Source organism: Octopus sinensis, linkage group LG10 (genome assembly GCF_006345805.1).
Source record: "Octopus sinensis linkage group LG10, ASM634580v1, whole genome shotgun sequence".
Lineage (NCBI taxonomy): Eukaryota > Metazoa > Mollusca > Cephalopoda > Octopoda > Octopodidae > Octopus > Octopus sinensis.
Genome location: NC_043006.1, coordinates 19784807 through 19807313, shown reverse-complemented (window position 1 = coordinate 19807313; position 22507 = coordinate 19784807). Strand labels below are relative to the sequence as shown.

At 35.9% G+C, this 22507-nt stretch overlaps 1 protein-coding gene and 1 long non-coding RNA gene across 5 annotated transcripts in view; both read left to right on the top strand.

Moving 5' to 3' along the window:
• The window catches only part of LOC115216697, a 223727-nt gene extending 210527 nt beyond the window's left edge, over window positions 1-13200 (top strand). For all 4 annotated transcript variants that reach the window (XM_036506329.1, XM_029786224.2, XM_029786227.2 and 1 more), the window contains 2 exons: window positions 1164-1225; window positions 12942-13200. In XM_036506329.1, coding sequence (XP_036362222.1) covers window positions 1164-1225; window positions 12942-13112 — 233 coding nt within the window. In that variant the 3' untranslated portion in view covers window positions 13113-13200. The remainder of the gene's footprint in view (window positions 1-1163; window positions 1226-12941) is intronic.
• A 4188-nt stretch (window positions 13201-17388) lies between these two features.
• LOC118765039 lies at window positions 17389-22273 on the top strand. The gene is made up of 2 exons (XR_005000882.1): window positions 17389-17562; window positions 17790-22273. It is a non-coding gene; the product is annotated as an uncharacterized LOC118765039 (long non-coding RNA).
• Window positions 22274-22507: the final 234 nt, after the last annotated feature.

Below are 22507 nucleotides of genomic sequence, written 5' to 3'. Positions count from 1 at the left end.
CAAAGAAAAATTCAATGTAAACATATCAAAAAAAAAAAATTGCACACACCAAGAATCAAGTGTGTAAATATTATTTAACGACTAACAGAAAACTGCCTGAAAGCCAGTCATTCTGTTAGTTATTTGTAAAGATATATATATATATCTATATATTTATCATTGAATTATCACATGAAAACGTCTTTGTTTGCTTTGATGACTGTTATTTCTATGTCTTCAAAATTCTTCATTGAATTTTATTGAATACCATTATTGCTATAGTCTCATGCTTCTCTGCATTTGTCAAATTCTAGTTCGCAGCACTGCTGTTTGGTGAGTTAGATGATTTTGATTGGTTCTTTTAGCATCTGAAATGAGTCTATCAGTGTTGTATGTATTCCATATCAAGTCAGACAAGCAAGCAACAGATTTGAAATTTGACTCTAGAATTTTGCCTTTATTGTAAATTTGTGGTCTGTTTATTTATTTATTTATGATTAAATTATATAAATATTTGTTTATTTATTTATTTGCGTGCGCACATCATGATTATGTTCCTCCTCTGCGTTCCTACCCCGACCATCACTTAAAAACAAAAAAAAAAAAAACCCCAAGAAAAAGACTTCATTTTTCATGTTCAGTGTACGTATTTCTGCTCTTCCTATGGATAGTTTCAGTCTTGAAGAGTCAGCATGTGGTATTTGGTATTTGGTTCCAGCTTTGTAACCAAAGGCGAACAATCGTCGCATGGAATAACAACAACAACAACATCATAACAACCACCACAACAACAACAACAACAACGAAATGATAATAGTAATGATTATTATAATAATAATAATAATAATAATAATAATAATAACACCACTGTCACCTCCATCACGGACACCACCACCACCACTATCACCACCACTATCACCACCACCACCATGAAATGTTATTCACTGTCATGGCATCAGTTTCTTATCTCCTTCCCTCTTTAGTTTGGCAACCACTGCAATGCACTAAAAGCTGTGTATTTTACCCCCCCGTTGTGAATTAGTTTGGTTGATTCTTTTTTTTTTTTTGTTAGTGTGTACCAGTCATGTGACATGTGAAATATATAACTATGGCACTTATCCAAGCATGGTAGATTCTGTAAATACATTTGTATTTTAAGTTGCTAAATCTTCATTTCCAAACAGATTCACTGTCTCAGGAAGGTTATGCAGATCAAGAATGCTGGAGGAACCTTTCAGACTCAAAAGTAAGTATTTGAATTATGTTTTGTCTACTGCCAAATTTTATATCATTTGTATCAGATGTTTTTGTCTATTATTACATTTGTAAAAAGCACCATCCGAATCGTGGCCGAAGCCAGTGCCGCCTCGACTGGCTTCCGTGCAGGTGGCATGTAAAATGCACCAATCCGACCGTGGCCGATGCCAGCCTCGCCTGGCACCAGTGTAGGCGGCACGTAAAAAGCACCCACTACACTCACGGAGCGGTTGGCGTTAGGAAGAGCATCCAGCTGTAGAAACATTGCCAGATAAGACCGGAGCCTGGTGCAGCCTTCTGGCTTCCCAGATCCCCGGTCGAACTGTCCAACCTATGCTATCATGGAGAACGGACGTTAAACGATGATGATGATGATGATGATGATTACATGCATTCTTTAGACATAGCAAAATATGACATTTACTCCCATTAACACCCCCTCCCATTATTTTTATAAAGAAGTAAAATCCCTAGCTGGTGACCCGAGATGGGTCACAATCAATATGCCGCCATGGGTGCTGCTAGATGACGGACTCTGGTGGTGATGTTATTCCATGCTTTCCAATCTATGGCACTGATCTTAGTATGCTTGAGGTTGAAGCACTGTGACCTCAGGTCTTCCTCAGTTTTTTGGCCCATGGTATCTTTGGGGCACTGTACTGGATTCTCCAGTGCGTGGGTTGATAACCACCACAAAAGTTGGTGTGGTAGTCTTCCAGTGTTCAACTATAGCCTGTACTGGCAGACTTGGTCTTCAATGGTCAGCTGTTGCTGGTATTGTTTTCAGATGCTGTTTGAGATTCAGTCATGTAGAGAGAGACACCAAGGAACTGACATAGACACCACATTTGGAACTCCCTGGGATGGGTGACTTTGAAATGGTATACTATGCTACCATAGATAATATCAGGAAATATGGCATATATATGCATATATATATATATATATATATATATAAAGAAAGAGAGAGAGTGTTAGTGGTTGTAGTAACCGACAAAGTGATAAAATATCTGTATTGTAAATCCTCGAGTATAATCCGCATTTTTTCCCCAAAATTTAAAGGTCAAAATTTCTAGTGTGTACTATATACGAGGTTAAAAATGAAAAATATTTTCTAAGCAATGTCTGAGTCTCTATTTGCTGTTCGGCAATGTTTATTCAGATACATTTTGTGATGTCGGGTGCAAAAATACCTTAAGCTAAGCCTGAAAGCAATGAAGTCATAAAAAATCATCCATAACTTGCAGTAAGCAACATTTATTAAAATAAAAGTATTCAGAACACAGAATAACATACAACAAAAACAATTTGCAAACATATTTACAAACATATTTCTCGCTGTGGACCTAACTTTGATATGCAAATGGATCGTGTATGCAAGGAATGAACTTGATCCCCAGATTATTGTGAAAAGTTTTATCAAATACTAGCAGTATCGCCCGGCGTTGCTCGGGTTTGTAAGGGAAATAACTATATAAGCATTTTTAGAGAGTTACTTCCCTTATAGATGCCAATTCGGGCTTTCTTAGCTATTTCTGTTTTGGTGTCTTCAAGCCATGAAGTCGTTGTTCTAAAAGAACGCTGGTCTCCTTGACAACGCTTTACGACGTTGATTTCCTTACACTCCCTTCACCACAGCTTCACGAGGGAGGGAAGAAGGGGGAGAAGCAAACAGGTGCATGTGAGCGTGGACGCCAACTCCGCCGCCATCGACACACGAAAAATTATGCATTAAAATGGAATAAAAAATGATGTTAAATTATTTTTAAAATCGTAGACTCATCGTAGACGCGCGCTAATACCCAGACGGGCTCGATATGAATCACGACTATAAGATACCCGAATTTGGTTAAACTGCACCGCAAAATGTGGGAGGAGTTAGGAATCTAAATCGAAGGGGACAGACACTCACACAACTACAGTTTTATATATATAGATTGTATACCGTCTGCACTGGATGGTACTCAAGGTGATGTTGCATGGAAAGATGAAATAAATGAAAGTGAATCTTCTGATATTGACTATGAATCTGACGATGATGGAGATTTACACTACAATGATGCTGACATGTTTATGGAGGAACAAATGGAACAGTTATTTGATGCTAAAAGTGACATTGAATTTGAAGGATTTGAATAAATATTTTTGCTTTTGTTACTGATAGTGATAAATATGTAAAGGCAATTTACTTAATATTTATTTTTCACTGACGTTATTACTGTTATTTCTTTATTTTCTGCAAACAAAATGCACAAAAAAGCTTCACGTTTGCATTATGTTCATCATCATCATCATCATCATCATCGTTTAATGTCCGTTTTCCGCGCTAGCATGGGTTGGACGGTTTGACCGAGGTCTGGGAAGCCAGGGGCTGCTCCAGGCTCCAGTCTGATCTGGCAGAGTTTCTACGGCTGGATGCCCTTCCTAATGCCAACCACTCCGCGAGTGTAGTGGGTGCTTTTTACGTGCCACCTGCACAGGTGCCGGGGGGGGGGTCCGGCATCGGTCACGATCGGTTGGAGCTTTTAACGTGCCAGCGGCACGCAAGCCAGCCAAGGCAGAGCTGGCAATGTTTGGATGGTCTTTTTATGTGCCACCGGCACAGGAGCCAGTCGGGGTAGCGCTGGCATCAGCCACGTTCGGATGGTGCTTTTTATGTGCCACCGGCACAGAAGCCAGTTGGGGCGGCGCTGGCATCGGCCACGTTCGGATAGTGCTTTTTATGTGCCACCGGCACAGACATCACAACTACTATTTCCGACGTTACCATATACATTTTTACAAACCAAGGATGTTATATAGACCTCCTTGACTCAAGTTAGAGAAGGGGTGCGTATTATACACAAGGTTTAGGTTTTTCAGAGGTATAGCCCCCTAAAAATCCCCTGTGTATTATACTCAAGGGCGGACTATACTCGAGGATTTATGGTATATACTATCAGTATCCGTTACCTGTGTTATCCCCAGGCAATGATGTTCAGGGACACCATATATGTTAAGCACAGGTGACAGTAGGATAAACAAAAGTTTATCAGGAACCAATGCAAATAATTAGAAAATGGAGAAAAGCATAGATTAACTAGTACAACGATAGGACCACATCTAAAGCTTGTTTATTGATACAAAGCAAGACATAACAAAACTAACAGCTGTTTCTGATCAGATTCTCAGAATGCAGTCTATGCATAAATGCAGAAATAAAATTCTTCATCTTAATAGGGCATTCAAATTAAGAGTGAAAAACAAGAGACCAACAAATTAATGAAGACTAGGGAAATGCTTCTGTAGCTTTGATATGGTTTTAGCATACTCTTTTACTCTTTTATTTGTTTCAGTCATTTGACTGTGGCCATGCTGGAGCACCGCCTTTAGTCGAGCAAATCGACCCTGGGACTTATTCTTTGTAAGCCTAGTACTTATTCTATCAGTCTCTTTTGCCGAACCGCTAAGTGACGGGGACGTAAACACACCAGCATCGGTTGTCAGGCGATGTTGGGGGACACACAGACACACAAACATATACACACACACACACATATATATATATATACATATATACGACGGGCTTCTTTCAGTTTCCGTCTACCAAATCCACTCACAAGGCTTTGGTCGGCACGAGGCTATAGTAGAAGACACTTGCTCAAGGTGCCACGCAGTGGGACTGAACCCGAAACCACGTGGTTGGTAAACAAGCTACTTACCATACAGCCACTCCTGCACCTATATAATATATTCTTTAATATTTAATATATTCTTATTACATACTGGTATTTACTTAATTGTTACTACAATTTGCTATATATGAAGTTTAGCCATATTTTTTTCCCTAGTCTTCATTGATCTACTGTTGGTCTACTGCAACCTGTTGCCTCCCCTTAACCACTTAATTTGTTAGTTTCTATGTTCCCCTCTCATGTGCCATACTGTTAAGAGACTGAAGGACATAAGGTTGTCTTCAAATTCTACTCACTGTCTTATCTCCCTTACCTTTTTTTTCTTCCTTTCATTTTCTTGTTTATCAATAAACAAACCCTTTGTAACAGTTTTAACTTGTGAATTGTTTTAAATTGTTACTGACCAGTGTAGAGACCGCTGGTCTTAGACTTACTCCATTGTGTACCATAGGTGGGGTTTTCTTGGTATTAATTTCCTGTGAGTAAATTTTTTATTTAGCAACCTACGTTAATTGTTTAACTTTACTTAAGTTTACTCTGTTTAACATAGGTTTGACCTTTGAGAATTATATTAGCCGGTGGCACGTAAAATGCACCAATCCGACCGTGGCCGATGCCAGCCTTGCCTGGCACCAGTGCAGGTGGCACGTAAAAAGCACCCACTACACTCACGGAGTGGTTGGCGTTAGGAAGGGCATCCAGCTGTAGAAACATTGCCAGATAAGACCAGAGCCTGGTGCAGCCTTCTGGCTTCCCAGATCCCCGGTCGAACCGTCCAACCCATGCTAGCATGGAGAACGGATGTTAAACGATGATGATGATGATGATGATTAGTATCTTATTTACATAGAGCTTCTGGATAACTTCTTCTTTTAACACCCTGACCCCCACCCCTCCTAACTGCACCCTCCTGTTAATAACTTGTAGTATTCCCTAGTCCTTTAATAGCTCATTCTCTCATCTACGTTCTTTGAGCTCAGATGGTAAATAATTGCATGCACTTAACATATTGGGCTTTTAGACTATTTGTCTAAACCATGTTTTCTTACCTCTTCTTTTTTCCTTTTGTTTATATTGTATGCTCTTGTTTTTCACTCTGATGAAGATCGGTTGCTTTAATTCGAATACCCTATGAAGATGAAGAATTTTATTCTCGCAATTATGTATAGACTGCATTCTGGGTATCTGATTAAAAACAGCTGTTAATTTTGTATCAGTAAACAAACTTTAAATGTGGTCCTGTCGATGTACTGGTTAATCTAAGTTTTTCCCCATTTTCTAATCATTTGTGTATATATATATATATATATATATATATATATATATATATACATATATATATACATACATACATACACATATGTATATTTTTTTAAATACAAATAAATGAAAGAATGGAGTTGAACGACGAATTAACAAAACTCCTTTATTTTATTTTCGACATATGTTTCGAAGGCTGCATATTCCTAATTTCGAAGGAATAAGGGGTGCATTATGCCGCCTTCTCACCAGGAAAAGTAAGGAACTTATGTCAGCATCAAGATGCACAAAAAACTTTTAGATGACTGCCCACGCGGAGCCCATAGCGATAATAAAATTTTTACCATAGCGGTAAAAAAACACAAATTTCCACACGATAGCACGTGATCTCCGCCCTAGGCATGTAGCTTCAACCGTGTTTTTCTGACGTGAATTTGCTACCCAGGTATTGGTTAACCGAATTATCCATAATAAGATAATTCATTCAACTACACATATGTATATGTATCTTTTATTTTTTACAATGTATGTATATATACATATATCGTGCCTGGCTGTTTATTTTAATTTTTAGTATATGCATTAGCATTTTGCTAAATCATCCACAAAAATTAATGTTAAAAATATATGCTGGCAGATGGAATTAGCTGACCATGAGCTATTCAAGGAGACACCACTGATGATGTCTACAGCATAGATGAACCAAGGCCTAATCTAGTTGATCCTCAAGGTGGTCATGGGGTGGCTCTTCCCCTGTCAGTATATGTATTTATTTACACTCTCCTTACAGCATTTTAACTCTTATTTCTAGCAATGTAGGTGCTTTGACACCCTTAGTCACACTTAGTGATGACTGAATTTCTTTCTATATGGCATCACATTGAACCTGGCTGTTTTGACCAGGACAGCTTTGCAATCTGTATTTTACAAGAATTGTAGTTTTTATTATAACATTATCTTTAGCTGATTGATTGTTATTCTAATTGTTGATGCCTTACCATTTATATGTGTGTATATATATATACATATATATATATATATATATATATATATATATATCATCATCATCATCATCATCATTTAGCGTCCGTTTTCCATGCTAGCATGGGTTGGACGGTTCAACTGGGGTCTGTGAAGCCGGAAGGCTGCATCAGGCCCAGTCAGATCTGGCAGTGTTTCTACGGCTAGATGCCCTTCCTAACACCAACCACTCCGTGAGTGTAGTGGGTGCATTTTACGTGCCACCCGCACAGGTGCCAGACGGAGCTGGCAAACGGCCACGAACGGATGGTGCTTTTACGTGCCACCGGCACCCTCCTCACCAACAACACCCTCCTCACCAAGCAAGCCTGGTGGGGTTGCCAGTTTAGTTGCCGACGACCCAGCCATGGAACAGGTTGTATTGGATTACATGTTACCGGTAGCACTCATGAGCAACCTGACATAATTTTGAAAAGTAAATGGAGTTCTTTTACTCCAAACACAGATGTCCTTACATCTGCAGGCATCACCTCAATTAAAGCTATGATTTTGAGGACCAGTTGAGATGGTGTGGCTATATTGTTCGAATGGCAGATGAATGCATTCTGAAACAGCTGTTTTATGGTGAGTTTGCAGAGGGGAATGCTATCGGTGTAAACCTAAACAAAGGTTTAAGGATGGTATAAGGACTACTATGAAGTCACTTGGAATAGTTCCAGAAGATATAGAAACCATTGCTTCAGATCGAGTTGGATGGCAAACAAAGGTGTGGAGTGGATTAAAAGCATTTGATGAGGGCAAGATAACACAAGTAAGACAAAAAAGAGATCTACGGAAGCTTGTAACAATCGAGAAGGTGAATGACAATGACCTTTTTGTGTACACAGCCTGTGACAGACCATGCCTGCCTTTGGCTGGTCTCAAATCTCATCTGCGAATGCATGGAAAATGAACCTCCACCAACTATTCTGACTATATGTCTGTGCACACCTTTGAATGCAGTGTATGCCAGAAGCATTGCAAATCCAACGGAGGCCTCAAAAGACATATTAAGATACACATTGTCATCAATCAAAGTCTCTATGCATTTATATACTACATCATCGCCTGGCCCCCGTGCCGGTGGCACGTAAAATCACCATCCGCTTGTGTCCGTTGCCAGCCTGGCCTGGCCCCCGTGCCGGTGGCATGTAAAAGCACCATCCGTTCGTGTCCGTTGCCAGCCTCGCCTGGCCCCCGTGCCGGTGGCACGTAAAAGCACCATCCGTTCGTGGGCGTTTGCCAGCTCCGTCTGGCACCTGTGCGGGTGGCACGTAAAAAGCACCCACTACACTCAAGGAGTGGTTGGCGTTAGGAAGGGCATCCAGCCATAGAAACACTGCCAGATCAGACTGGGCCTGATGCAGCCTTCTGGCTTCACAGACCCCAGTTGAACCGTCCAACCCATGCAAGCATGGAAAGCGGACGCTAAATGGTGATGATGATGATGATCATCATCATCATCCAAATTACATTTATTTTAAAATTTACGTTTTGTCTTATCTCTGCATATACAATTAATTATATTCTGGTCTCTATTATTATTGCAATAATTATTTAATTTTTTAATGTAAAACTTATTCAGCTTAAATCTATTAAAAGAAGAAATGATGTTACTACCATCATTAGTAGTAGAATAACCAACTCCAAAATCATTACTAGAAAATTATTTCTAGAAAATTTATAATGAATACTTCAATTAGTTTTAATATCTCTTTAATAATGTTTGTTTTAACTTGAGCCCCATAAGGAATAATTAACCAGATTTTGTTCTTATTATTAACGATATTGTTGTTTATTATATTATTATATTTATTATTATCATTAAACAAATTGCATTTATTCTTACCTTTTAGTCTATTATTATATTTATTTTTTGTATTATCATAATACCTATTATTAAAACCATAATTAACTATATAAAACTTATAATTCTTAATATTAGGTTTATTATTATAAATATCATAGGAATCATTTATATAATCTTTTATATTATAATTATAATTGATCATCATTGTTTAATGTCCGTTTTCCATGCTAGCATGGGTTGGACAGGTTGACCGGGGTCTGGGAAGCCAGGAGGCTGCACCAGGCTCCAGTCTGATCTGGCAGTGTTTCTACAGCTGGATGTCCTTCCTAATGCCAACCACTCCGTGAATATAGTGGGTGCTTTTTATGTGCCACTGGCACAGGTGCCAAGGGAGGCTGGCAACTGCCACAATCAGTTGGTGCTTTTTACATGCCACTGGCACAGAAGCTAGTTTAGGCAGTGCTGGCATCGGCCACATTCGGATGGTGCTTCTTACGTGCCACCTGCACGGGTATCACAACTACAATTTCCATTTGCTTTTTATTTTGATGTTGATATACTTGAGTTAATAGGTCTTCTCAAGCACAGCAGGTCACCCTACAATCCAAGGTAAGCACGTCAGGCCGTCCTGTGATTCAAGGTACTTTGGATGGGCTGGGGCTGCTATGTGAAGCTGGTGTGGGGGAACAGCCATGAACTCACATAGTTTGTTGGGTCTTTGCAGTCACAGCATATCTCCAGAGGTCTTGGTCTTTCGTCATTGCCTCTGTGAGGCCCAACGTTTGGAGGTCATACTTGACCACCTCATCTCATGTCTTCCTGGGTCTACCTCTACCCTGGATTCCTTCAACTGTTTGGGAGTGGCACTTCTTCACACATCTCTCTACATCCATCCATAGTACATGACCATACCAGTGCAAATGTCTCTCTTGCACACCACATCCGATGCTTGTTAAGTCCAACATTTCTCTCAGGGTGCTTTGCATACATGCGTCGTACAATCTACCTTTCACTCTGAGGAAGAGATCCTTTGTCACCAGTAGGGGGTAGAAGCTTTCTAAACTTTGCCCAGGCTATTCTTATTCTAGTGGTAACACTCTCTGAGTATCCACCTTCGCAACTAACTTGGTCACCTAGGTACCGGAAGCTATCAACTACTTCTACTTTCTCCCCCTGGAGTGTGATGGAATCGGTTTTCTGAGTATCTGTGGTGTCTATTGCCCCTGTGCATCTGCTGCACACGAAAGCTATCTTCTCAGTTAATTTTCCTTTGATGTTGCTGCACCTCTTATGCATCCATAGCTTACACTAGGTACATCTTATGGAGTTTCTACCTACACCTTTTCTACAGATTAAGCAGGGTTATCTGCTCGAGGTGGTGTGTGATGAGTTCGCTTTCCTACTTACTAGAACTTTGGTCTTTGCAACATTGACTCTAAGTCCTTTTGATTACAATTATTAAAGATTTTAAAACGATTATTATATCCTGCCTCCTGCAAGGCTTCATTATAGTAAGGTGCATGTTTTTGGAAAATCTCAAAATTAGAAGGAAGCATCGATATTCTTTTACCTATATTATCTATCAACAATATCTTAATTGAGGGTGGGTGATTACTATTAGCATTAATATATCTATGGTTTTCATTAATTTTATGGAATGATTGGGTTTTACCTGTTATTAAATTAAAATTAACATCTAAATAATTAACATTATAGTTCTCTTCAGTGACTTTGATTCATGATAATATTAGTAGGAATAGTTATAATTTTAATGTGATTTACGTGGGGTCAACTTCTAATAAAATTAAATTAAGGGTAGCTCTACACATGCATTCATTTAAGAATAAAACACTGATTAATTCAACTGGCCTTAACAAATTTTATCGAATAGGTAATAATTTTTGTTTACTATGTACAAATGAATTTATGGAGATATTACTATCTAATAATAAAAAATTGATTAATTCCCAAGATGAGAGAAAAATTAAATGTAGACATTGGTTAAATTACTTATATAATAAGTTTAGCTAATTTGTGTATATATATAAATCCTGATTTATGTTACAAATTTATGAGTTATAATTTGTTGTAGTATAATGAGAATATATTAGCCGTAGATTATGTAGTATATGAACATAACTAGAATAAGATTAAACCAAGGTGTGTATAAAATAAATAAATAAATTGATGAATATATATTGATTTATCGAAATTTAGTTTATTTTATGTGTAATGTTTTAGTTTTAGATTATTGAGAATTTTGAATTTTCCCCAGTAAATGGTATATTACATCAAGTTTATTTATTATTTTCACCGCTAAAATACATATTTCTATTTATTTATTCTATAGTTATTATTTACGTCATATTTTCACGTGATAAATTTCTTAGCAACGTTAGGTTCTGAGTTTAATGTTTAAAATTTCAGTTAACTGGTATTATTCAATAAGATGAGTTACAATTTTCTTTTTCTTTAATATTGTTACATTTCATTTGATTATTTATTGATATGATACGTATATTTCTATATTTATTAATTATTATATATTAAGATACTTACATTTATTTTATTATTTTAGACCTGAAGAGTGGCTATATTTTTAAATCGAATTAATGTTAATATTATCGATTTTATAATTGATTTAAAGATATAGTCACGAAACGCACGTAATCAATTTAATGTTTATTTAATTTAGTGATTTTTAGAAAAACATTTATTATAATATATTACAATTTTTTCTATATGGTTTAATATAGATAATATCTTTCACTATCAATTGAATTCTACAGCTAAATACCCTTCCTAACACTAGTCAGACGGTACTGGTATTGGCCATGCTCGAATGGCGCTTCTTTTATGTGCCATTGGCACAGTAGCCAGTCAGTGGTCATGGCAACGATCACGCTCAAATGCTTTTTTTAACGTTCCACTGGCATGGATGCCAATCAGGTGGTGCTGTCATTGGCCACAACAACGATTTCACTTGCCTCAATAGGTGTTTGCAAGCATAGTTTATTGTCCAATGATTGAAAGGTACTTTTAAATGGGCTGGTTATACAGCACTGGCATAGAACACGATTTTGGACTCATTTGGCTTGCCAGGTCTTCTCAAGCACAGCATATCTCGATAGGTCTCGGTCACTTGTCAGTACCTTGGTGAGGCCCAATGTTTGAAGGTCGTACTGAAGTACGACCTTCAAACATTGGGTCTTCTTGGGTCTGCCTCTTCTGCAGGCTTCCTCAACTGCTAGGGTGTGACACTTTTTAACACAGCTGTCAGCATCCATTTGCAACACATGACCATATCAGTGCAGTTGTCTCTTTTGCACACCACCTCTGATGCTTCTTATGTCTAACATTTCTCTTGGGGCACTTACACTCTGTTGTATATGCACACTGACATTATTCATCCAGCAGCATACTGGCTTCTTATGTGTCCATAGCTTACACTGGTTACATCTTATGGAGTTTCTACCTATGTCTTTTCTACAGATCGAGCAGAGCCATCTCCTTGTAAGGATTTGTGGTTTCTCTGCCTTCCTAGTTGTTGAGACTTTGGTTTTTGCTATGTTGACTCTAAGGCCCTTCGATTCTAATACTTGCTTAGACATCTGAAAATTTTCCTCTAGTTCTGATAGTGACTCAACAATTAGAGCAAGATCAGCATGTTTGGATTAACTATATATATACATATACATATATATATGTATGTATGTATGTATGTATGTATGTATGTATGTATGTATGTGTGTGTGTGTGTGTGTGTGTGTGTGTCTGTGTGTGTGTATGTATGTATGTATGTATGTATGTATAACTTTGACAGGTTTCAGCCACTATAGGCCCAAGTCATGTCTAACTCAATGATAGATACGTATATATATATATATATACATACATATGCACACTCACATACACGTGATTTTTCTCTTGTTTATTTTCAGGAAGACCTTTTAGAAGAACTGAAGGAGAAGACAGCAGAAGCTAGTCAACAGAAAGCTTTCTTAGACAACTTATTGTCTGCTGTTGTAAAGCATGCTCCATGGCTTCTTGACGATGTCGATGCTGATTTAGAGAGTATGGCAATGATGTCTCATGGAGAGCAGTGGTGTTAGGGAATTTCGCTCTGATGTCCTTAACAAAGACATCATAATTATGTTCTTAGTTTTATTTCTGTGACTTACTAACGTTTAAAAAATTTTTTTTTTTTTTATTAATTGGATATTTCTACCTGAGTGTAGGGAGGGAATATAAAACCTTAGGAGGAAGGGTGAAAAGTAAAAATAATAATAATAATAATAATAATAATAATAATAATAATAATGATACAAGTGACTATAAGAATGAAGATTCAGTTCTTTGGTGTATTTTTAATACTATATGTTTTAAAGTTTACAGTAGAATAATTATTCTTATTTTTGTTTTATACATACTCATAAACTCACACACATGCATATATAAATACACAACACACTCACACACATACACTGACATACACATACAGCAACATGCATTTGAATCTCATCACATCTCTCTAACCGTAAATCTTCAAACTGGATTCCTTTTCCATACCAATCTTAAATGACTATTTTTCAACAACATGAAACCTAGTTGTTTAGTCCCTGTGCAGTCATGATTTCACATATAATCAAAAGCATTCCACCCATGGCCAGCTGGTTTTTCATACCAAGGATAGCACTGTCCATTTGTTTTTCTTTTGGTTTCAATGAAGATTGCTATTTCTTGCAATTCAGATTAAAGCCTAATTATCAAACCACTTAATTAAATATTCCCAGTTTCTCAGATTCGCTGAGGTCCTTAATGAGAGTTACAGCAGAAGAAACTTACCCAAGGTCCCCATGCAATGTGCCTGTACTTGAAACTGTATGATTGGGGAGGTGAACTTCTCAACCATGCATCCATACGTACACCTGCACATCCATACCTACAGTTACCCAGCCATGCCTATATTACTCCAACACACATGCAGCATGCATGCATGTGCTTCTAAAATAATATGTACACTCATGTATAACTATTAATAAACATGTTGTATACACACACACACACACACACACAAGTGAGTGAACAAACAAAAGATAGTGGAACCCAACTTATTTGGTGGGAGTTACATAGTTATAGTATAGTTAATAACAGTTTGATTTGGATCCTTGCAATTTAAAGTTTTGTAGGATCATCAAATAATCCTTACTTATCAAGCATAGGTGACTGAATGGAGAGGAAGTTCAAGATGGTTGCAGGAGATTGGGCTGTTATTGGCCAAGGCAGGTTTGATGGTGTTGTTGATATTGGTATTAATGTATATATATATACATGGAAAAAGGGGCATTAAATGATGATCATGATTGGATATGTATTTGCACCCTCTCACATGTATACTTGCATATATAAACTCTTGCTAAATTATATACACACATATGAAACAAACAAAATCTAAGTAGGTCGTTTCAAGGTCGATATTATAGTTTCAAATTTTCAAGCTAAAAGCAACAAAATTGTATAAAAAAGTATCTTTAGATTTTCATGTTTTACACAGTGAATCTGGTTGTACTCAAGTTTTGGCATTAGTTACCAAAGCGTTTTACGGTTAATTATCACTGTATTTTAGTTTGAAGTATCTTATAACTAATTAGTTCATAAGGTTTACCTCACTTGACAGAATCTTTATTCTCTTACTTGTTTCAGTCGTTTGACTGAGGCCATGCTGGAGTACCACCTTTAGTCGAACAAATCGACCCCAGGACTTTGTAAGCCTAGTACTTATTCTATCGGTCTCTTTTGCCGAACCGCTAAGTTACTTTATGAAGTATTTTGAATTTCTAATGTGATCTCATCAAATACAGTTTATCTTTTTACAAGCTATACTCATGGACAGTCAAAATAAATACTGTATTTATGGCAGTTTCACAGTACTATTGCTGCTTTTAGTGTCCTAGCTACATACATTGTCATCTGGTACTTCCAGCTAGGTGGACTTTTAGACACACAGCAATATTGCTAAGACTGAATTCAGAGTGTTGGTAGTTCTGTATTCTCTCAGCTGTGCTATCTGAAACTCTTTGATTTTTATATACTACGTTGATCCTTAGAATAAGACATCTGTTCATTTATGCTTGCCACTGTTTGCCTAACTGACAAACAAGTTCTACAGCAACACTGAGTGATTTTGCAATATCAAATCCAGCCATCTATAAAATAAGCAGTATGAAATCAAGCCAACATATTAGCTCTACTTGCTAAAATAGCAGCTAATTCTTCCTCAAACCACAACCTATATATTGTAAAATGAAGGACATATGGGATAGTATAGTCCTTGATATACAAAAAAGAAACAAGAGATCATCATAGCTGGAATGCCTTTTTTCATAGATCTGTTCAATCAGTACTAGCCTGGGGCTAAACAATGATAACAACAAAAACACCAAATACTATACAAGTGTCTCTCAATTTAGAGACACTGTCTTTCAGCTGTATGAATTGAGAAATAGGTATATTGTAGAGATTAATACTTGGATTGTGAATAAAGTTATTCTTGATCAATTAACATTCAATCATTAAACTATAAAACTCATTTGCATTGCAGTACTATTCAGCCAACAAACCTACTGGATTGGCAGAATTTTTACCAGATCTTTACATTCTGAGTTCAAATTCCACCACAGTCAGCTATGCATTTCAACATCCCAGGGTTCACAAAATATGGTGTTAATCAAGTATCAGGGTCGATTTAATCAATTAACCCCCTTCCCCACCAATTTAGGGTCTTGTGCCTATGTTAGAAATATTTATTATTATTATTATCATCATCATCATCATCATCATCATCATTATTATTATTATTATTATTTTTACTATTATTATTATTATTATTATTATTATTATTACTATTATTATTATTATTATTATTATTATTACCTTTATGATGATGGATTGGCTGAATTGTTAGCACATCAGGCGAAACACCTTGTGGTATTTATTCTGGCTCTCACATTCTGGGTTCAAATCCTGATGAGGCCAACTTTACCTTTCATCTTTCCAACTTTGATAAAATAAAGTACCAGTCAAGTACTGAGTGAGGGTATTATATTCAACTAACCCCGGTTTACTAAATTTCAGTCCCTGTGCTTATATCATTACTTCTTGTAGTAGTAAGCAGAATATACCTGTTTACCAAAATTTTGTTTGGACTTTGGAAATAGGAATTTCAGTCTCTGTAGATAATTACAGACAATATCTTTTATGGCATTTACTTTCTTACTACAGTTTTCTCTCCACATATATGTTTATTATTTCAACCATTTCCTTTCCTAATTTCTCAGCCTGAACAATTTAAACACAACTGCCACAGTGTCCAAGTTTTCTTACCTCTATCTTTCGTATATTTCTAAACCTAGCTCTTGGTACATTCTTAGTTTCTCTGGCTTTTTAATCTGGCAAGTTTTCTCATAGGACAGGTTATACCAGTGTTTCTTAATCAGGGCATTAGCACCCACTTAAAGGCATTATTAGCTCCAAAAGGAGCAGCTGATGTCAAGGGGTTGCAGTGGATTGAATGGGGTTGTTGGGTGTTTAAAGAGGGTTGTAATTTTCCTTAGAAATATAATATTTAACCCTTTTGTTACTGTATTTATTTTGAGATGTTCTGTGTTTCTTTAAATTACTTTAAATATAACCAAGAATTTAGTAAAATAACTTAGTTATCATTCAGTTAGTTTTAGGAACTTAAATTGTGACTAAGGTTTAGTGGAAGATTTTAATTCAAACCTTATGAAAATAAGACATTTATGCTCAGTGCCAGAGCCGGTTTCAGCCGGGTTGGTCACGAAAGGGTTAAGCCATGTACAAAATTTATGTTCTAAACATATTTTTTAAAAAAGAAAATCTTTGTTGGAATTACAATTCAAATAGAATATTGTTAGATCAGTGAGAAGAAATATGGCTAATGGTGTGCCAAAGACTAATATAATTTTATTATATTAGTCTTCCTCTTTAGTAATTTCCATAAAAACTTTTACACAGAGGAACATTAATTGAAAAGACACACATGCTGGATGAGATAATATAAGGAAATAATGGTGCAGAATTACTTTTCAGAGAAAACCACAGGTGTAGGAGTGGCTGTGTGGTAAGTAGCTTGCTTACAAACCACATGGTTCCGAATTCAGTCCCACTGCGTGGCACCTTGGGCAAGTGTCTTCTACTATAGCCTCAGGCCAACCAAAGCCTTGTGAGCGGATTTGGTAGATGGAAACTGAAAAAAGCCCGTGTGTGTGTGTGTATACATTTATGTGTCTGTGTTTGTCCCCCTAGCATTGCTTGACAACCGATGCTGGTGTGTTTACGTCCCCGTCACTTAGCGGTTCAGCAAGAGAGAACGATAAAATAAGTACTAGAATGATAGAATAAGTACTGGGGTCGATTTGCTCGACTAAAGGCGGTGTTCTAGCATGGCCGCAGTCAAATGACTGAAACAAGTAGTAAAAGAGCAAAGAGTTATATCTTGTAATTTCTACCTACTTTTAATAATTAATCTATGAAAATTAAGTTTAATTCTTTTGTTACTGTATTTATTTTGAGATACTCTGTGTTTGTTTCAATTACTTTAAATATAACAAAGAATTTAGTGAAATAAATTAGTTATCATTAAGCTTAGTGTTAGGAACATAAATTGTGACTAAGGTTTGGTGGAAAATTTTAATTCAAAACTTGTGAAAACAAGACAATTTGTACTCAGAGCCAGAGCCGGGTTCAGCCGGGTTTGATAACGAAAGGGTTAACCTCCTGGCAGTGATAGATTTATGCATGTGCTGTACAAACCCTCAATTATTGAAGGTGCAGAGAATGATCAAAAGCTTTGCAGCTTATATTTAAGTCTCTTTACACTCTGCATTCAAATTCCACCTCAAACGCATCCCAATCCAACCCCGCCCACCACGGTGCATTGTAATCTTAGCTTATTTCGTTGCTTATTTGCATGTTATTGCTTGTGCATAATAATTCTATTTATCAGTTTCACTTTGATCTGTGACAACTCTTTGATATTTCAAGAAAATCTCATTTTGTTTGTTGTTTATTTATCCATACTATATTTTAAATGGTTGTTGTTTCCTTTCTGTGGTAGGGTACCAGAGGGGTTAAGTTTGTGAGGGCGAGGAAGAGAAGTAAAGGGGTTAAAAAAATCTCAGGTATTTTAAGGGATCTCATTATTATTATTTTCTTAACTTTCTTAAGCGAAATACTCTTTTGGGATTTTTTAAAATTAAATTTTTATTTTGATGGAGAAAGAAAGCTGTGGATGGAGGTGCAAGTACAATTGTACGGATCAACCTCAGTATATTACTGGTATATATTTAATTTCTCTATGATGGGAAAGAAAAAAGTTGAAAGTCTACTCCCAGCAAGATTTTGAGTCCAGAAACATGAAGCCCTCTCAACCAAATTACAATAAACTGATTCTTTACCTTCTGTACAATAATATTAACTGCCCTGTTAAGGAACATGAGGCACAAGAGAAATAGGAACGAGAAGTTATGGCTTCATGCTGAGACAGGGGACAACTCATTACTGATCTGTTCCTCTATGTAAAAGAACAATTTAATATTGATCTGTGTTCTTTGACAAACAGATCAATCATCTGTGGTGTGAAACTTTAATATCAAGAGATCTGATTTCCTCTACACCAACATCAAGGAACAATGTTGCACTGTTGTTATTATTGTTGTTGTTATTGTTGTTGTTATTATTATTATTATTATTACTATTATTATTATTATTATTAGGGTGGTAGGTAGCAGAGCCATCAGAGTGTCAGACAAAATGCTGTTAATATTATGAATTCAAACCCTGCTGAGATCAACTTTTGCTTTTCATCCTTTCAGGATCAATAAAATAAAGTACTACCCATGTACTGGGGGGTTGATGTAATTGACTAACCTGTGCCCCCAGGCTTAGTGCTTTTTATTAGAAATAATTATCATCGTTATTTTGTAACTTAGGCACAAGGTCTGAAATTTTGGAGGAGAGTGTTTAATCAATTAGATCCCCCCCCCACAAAAAAAAAGATAAAATGGATGGAAAGAAAAACTGACTCTGGCAGGATTTGAACTCAGAATGTAAACAGTTGAAACTAATACTACAAATCAATTTTTCCTGATGTTTTTTTTTTTTGCTAATCTACCACCCTTATTATCACCATCAAGACACTGTACTATACGCTTCCTTTTTGGTAAGGATCTGGAATGCCTTTTGTATTGCTCAGATTCTGTGGATTATCAAGAATATTTTTTTTGAGTGGTTCTCTGATGCCTCAATAATAACCAAAGTTTTTATGAATCCACAGAATTTTACAATTACTGAAATGGACAGTAGTAGAACAATTGCAGAATATTGAAACATTGTGGGATTCCTGAGACAACATCATATTATAATGTTCTAACCCTCTGTATATCTCTCACCCAACAATCAAGGGGTTAATTTTGTATTAGTATCACCATATCTTAGATATTGTCATATGTGATGTTATTTATCCAGTCTTATTACTATAGGGCAGTTCTTGGTAATGATATTACTGAAACCTGAAGATTTGGTTGGAGCAATGGAGAGTTATCTAAATCATTTGCCCACCTCACCCACTGAGAGGTTTTGTCACAAAGGGCCAAAAATTAGTTGCCATAAACAATTTGAATGGTTTTGTGTTATATATATATATATATATATATATGATATATAAATATATATTTAATCCATAACTGTGAGTCTGACAAAATATATTTTGTTCCATCAGAAGGCTTTATCAAGGATGAAACAAAATATATTATGTCAGACTCTTGGTTATGGGTTGAATATCTTGGTTCTCAGATTTCTTGCTTTGAGTTCTTTATTCTAAGTGGCCTGACAATGTTCCATTGAACCTATCACTTCCACAAATATATATTATTTTATCAAAGCTGAAAAAAACTTCAGCTTACATAACATAGTATATATTGTATATATTTGTTTATTTATAAATGTATGTGTATAAAGGTTTTACTGAGTCAAGTGTGTAGTTGTGATAATTTAAAATTTTGTGTGATTATGTTAGTGTTTTTTTTCATGTGCCCTACTAATCAATTTCATGGTTGTCAAACTCTTCCACTTTGATTTATTTTCTTTTTTTCTTATAATTGTAATATCATTTATGCCTTTCACTAATATCGGTTTAATAATTTTTTTCCTCTTTCTTACAAATAATGACTATATATAGATATGTTAATGTTTGTTTTTTATGTGAGGCTATATATAAAAGCAGTTTAACATTAATCTGAAGAATATCTCAATACTTTTTAGTAAGAGATCCTTTCTGAGTCATATAGTCTCATAGGGCTGGCTAACATGGTTTCTGTGGCACATGTATTCTGCCCTAGTCTTGGACGGGATGCTGGGCCATCACTGGATTACTCATTTTTGCCTTCTGAGTGAGCTGGAGTAATGTGAAATGAAGTGTTTTGCTCAAGAACACAATAATCCAGGAATTGAAATCACAATCTTACAATCATGAACCAAATACCCTAACCACTAAGCTACTCCCCTCCACACTTTTTAGTAGAGTACATATTGAGTTTTGCAAGGAAAGTTTGACCGTGACCTTGGACTTCTTTACTGCAACCTTGGGTAGATCCAAACCTTTTGAGGAAATTTTCGTTGATGGAAACTGTAGAAGCCTTTCAGATGGTTTATAGCTGTAATTCAAAGATTCAGTATTGCCACACATTGTATCATGCTGATTCCACTTGAAAATTATGTAATGGATACAAGTGTCTATGGAATACTCAACCACTTTGTTTGCAATTTCATTGGGTAGTTCAATGTATCAAACAACTGTGGAAACTAGAGGAAACACCAAAATGACTTCTGACATTTAGTTTTGCTTCTCTGTGTTCCAAGTTCAAACCCTTCTGAAATCAACTATGCATTTTATCTTTCTAGGAGAATTGGTAAAATGAAGTAGCAGTTAAGTACAAGCAGGGGGATGATAAAAGGAAGAACCAGTTAAGTACTGGGAGAGGATCACTAAAATAAAGTACCAGTCAAGTGAGGGTATAAGGTTTATATAATAAAACACCAGTCATATGCAAAAGTATGAGTTGATAAAATGAAGAACCAATCAGATACAAGGGATTTGGTTAAGAGTGACCCTATCCATTCCCTGAACTTTGCCCAGTGCCTGTCTCAGAAAAGATTGTGACACATGGTGATGTATTAAGATTGAGAAAATTTAAACACTTATTCCCCAAGCTTTGAATACAAATATGGATTTTTATGAAGGATATTTGGATGTAACACTGAGTTAGCAAAGTAACTACATAGAAACGAAATTTTATTGCTTAATTCCAGTTGTTTAATTGTTTACAGCTATGAAGTGAATCTAGATCGAAGTTTAATTATTAAGTATTGACAGCCATGATTTTTGAAGGCCATGAGTAAAAAAAAAAATGTATTAATATAGTGATGTAATGTTAGGATTAAACCAATTCTTGAACATGTGTTCTAATTTAATATAGTTTTTCATTGGTATCTTAATTATTCCACATTCTAAAAATTAGGTGTTTTTTCCCCATGCCTAAAAACACCTCTGAGGAAGCGAATCTCTTCCTCAAATTGACTGAGACATAAACTGTTCATTTTAGTTTCTTTCTCTTTCATTAAGGTATGCTTTACAAATGGGTTGGGTCACTCCTCTCACTCATTGTTATACATTATATACAACCATCAGCAAACATTGTAGATGAAATAGCAGCTATGGTTTTTTTTTTTCTTAAATTTCATGCTATATCTGAATTATTTCTTGTTGTGATATTAACTTTTTTTGATTATGTCTGTGTACTGTGATACATTTATCATGTGATATTGTTACAAAGTTGTATCTCTCTTCAGACTGTATCCACTTTTAAATCATGTATATATATATATGTGTGTGTGTGTTTGTGTATGTGTGTTTATGAAAAAAAAACACACACACATATATATAAACTTACATATATAAATATACACACACACACATATATATATATATAGTTTCGTCATTCTAGTCATATTTCATAATATTCATTCTTTTTTATTCTGTATACCATTATTCCTTGCTGTCTTTTAGCTACCAGAACTTATCAAGTTATTCCGTATTCATCTAACACCATCAAATGCCCCATCCACTAAAAATAAATAATAAAAAAAGTCTAAAAAAAAATCACTCTTAATTATTATAAACAATGTTCATCCAAAAGAAAAGAAAAATGAGACAAAAAAGATTTTATAGATTCACAAATTATTAATCACACTTTATAATTCCAAAGTTTCAATCACTAATTACATTCAGTTCATAAGAATCAACTCTGGTAATCATTTCAATTAGTTAATTGTTATATCTAATTGCTCACGTTTATCTTTCTCTATAACGAACTGTAAGTGAAACTGCTTTCATTTGCCAATCACCCCTTGCTCTCAAGTTTGGGTC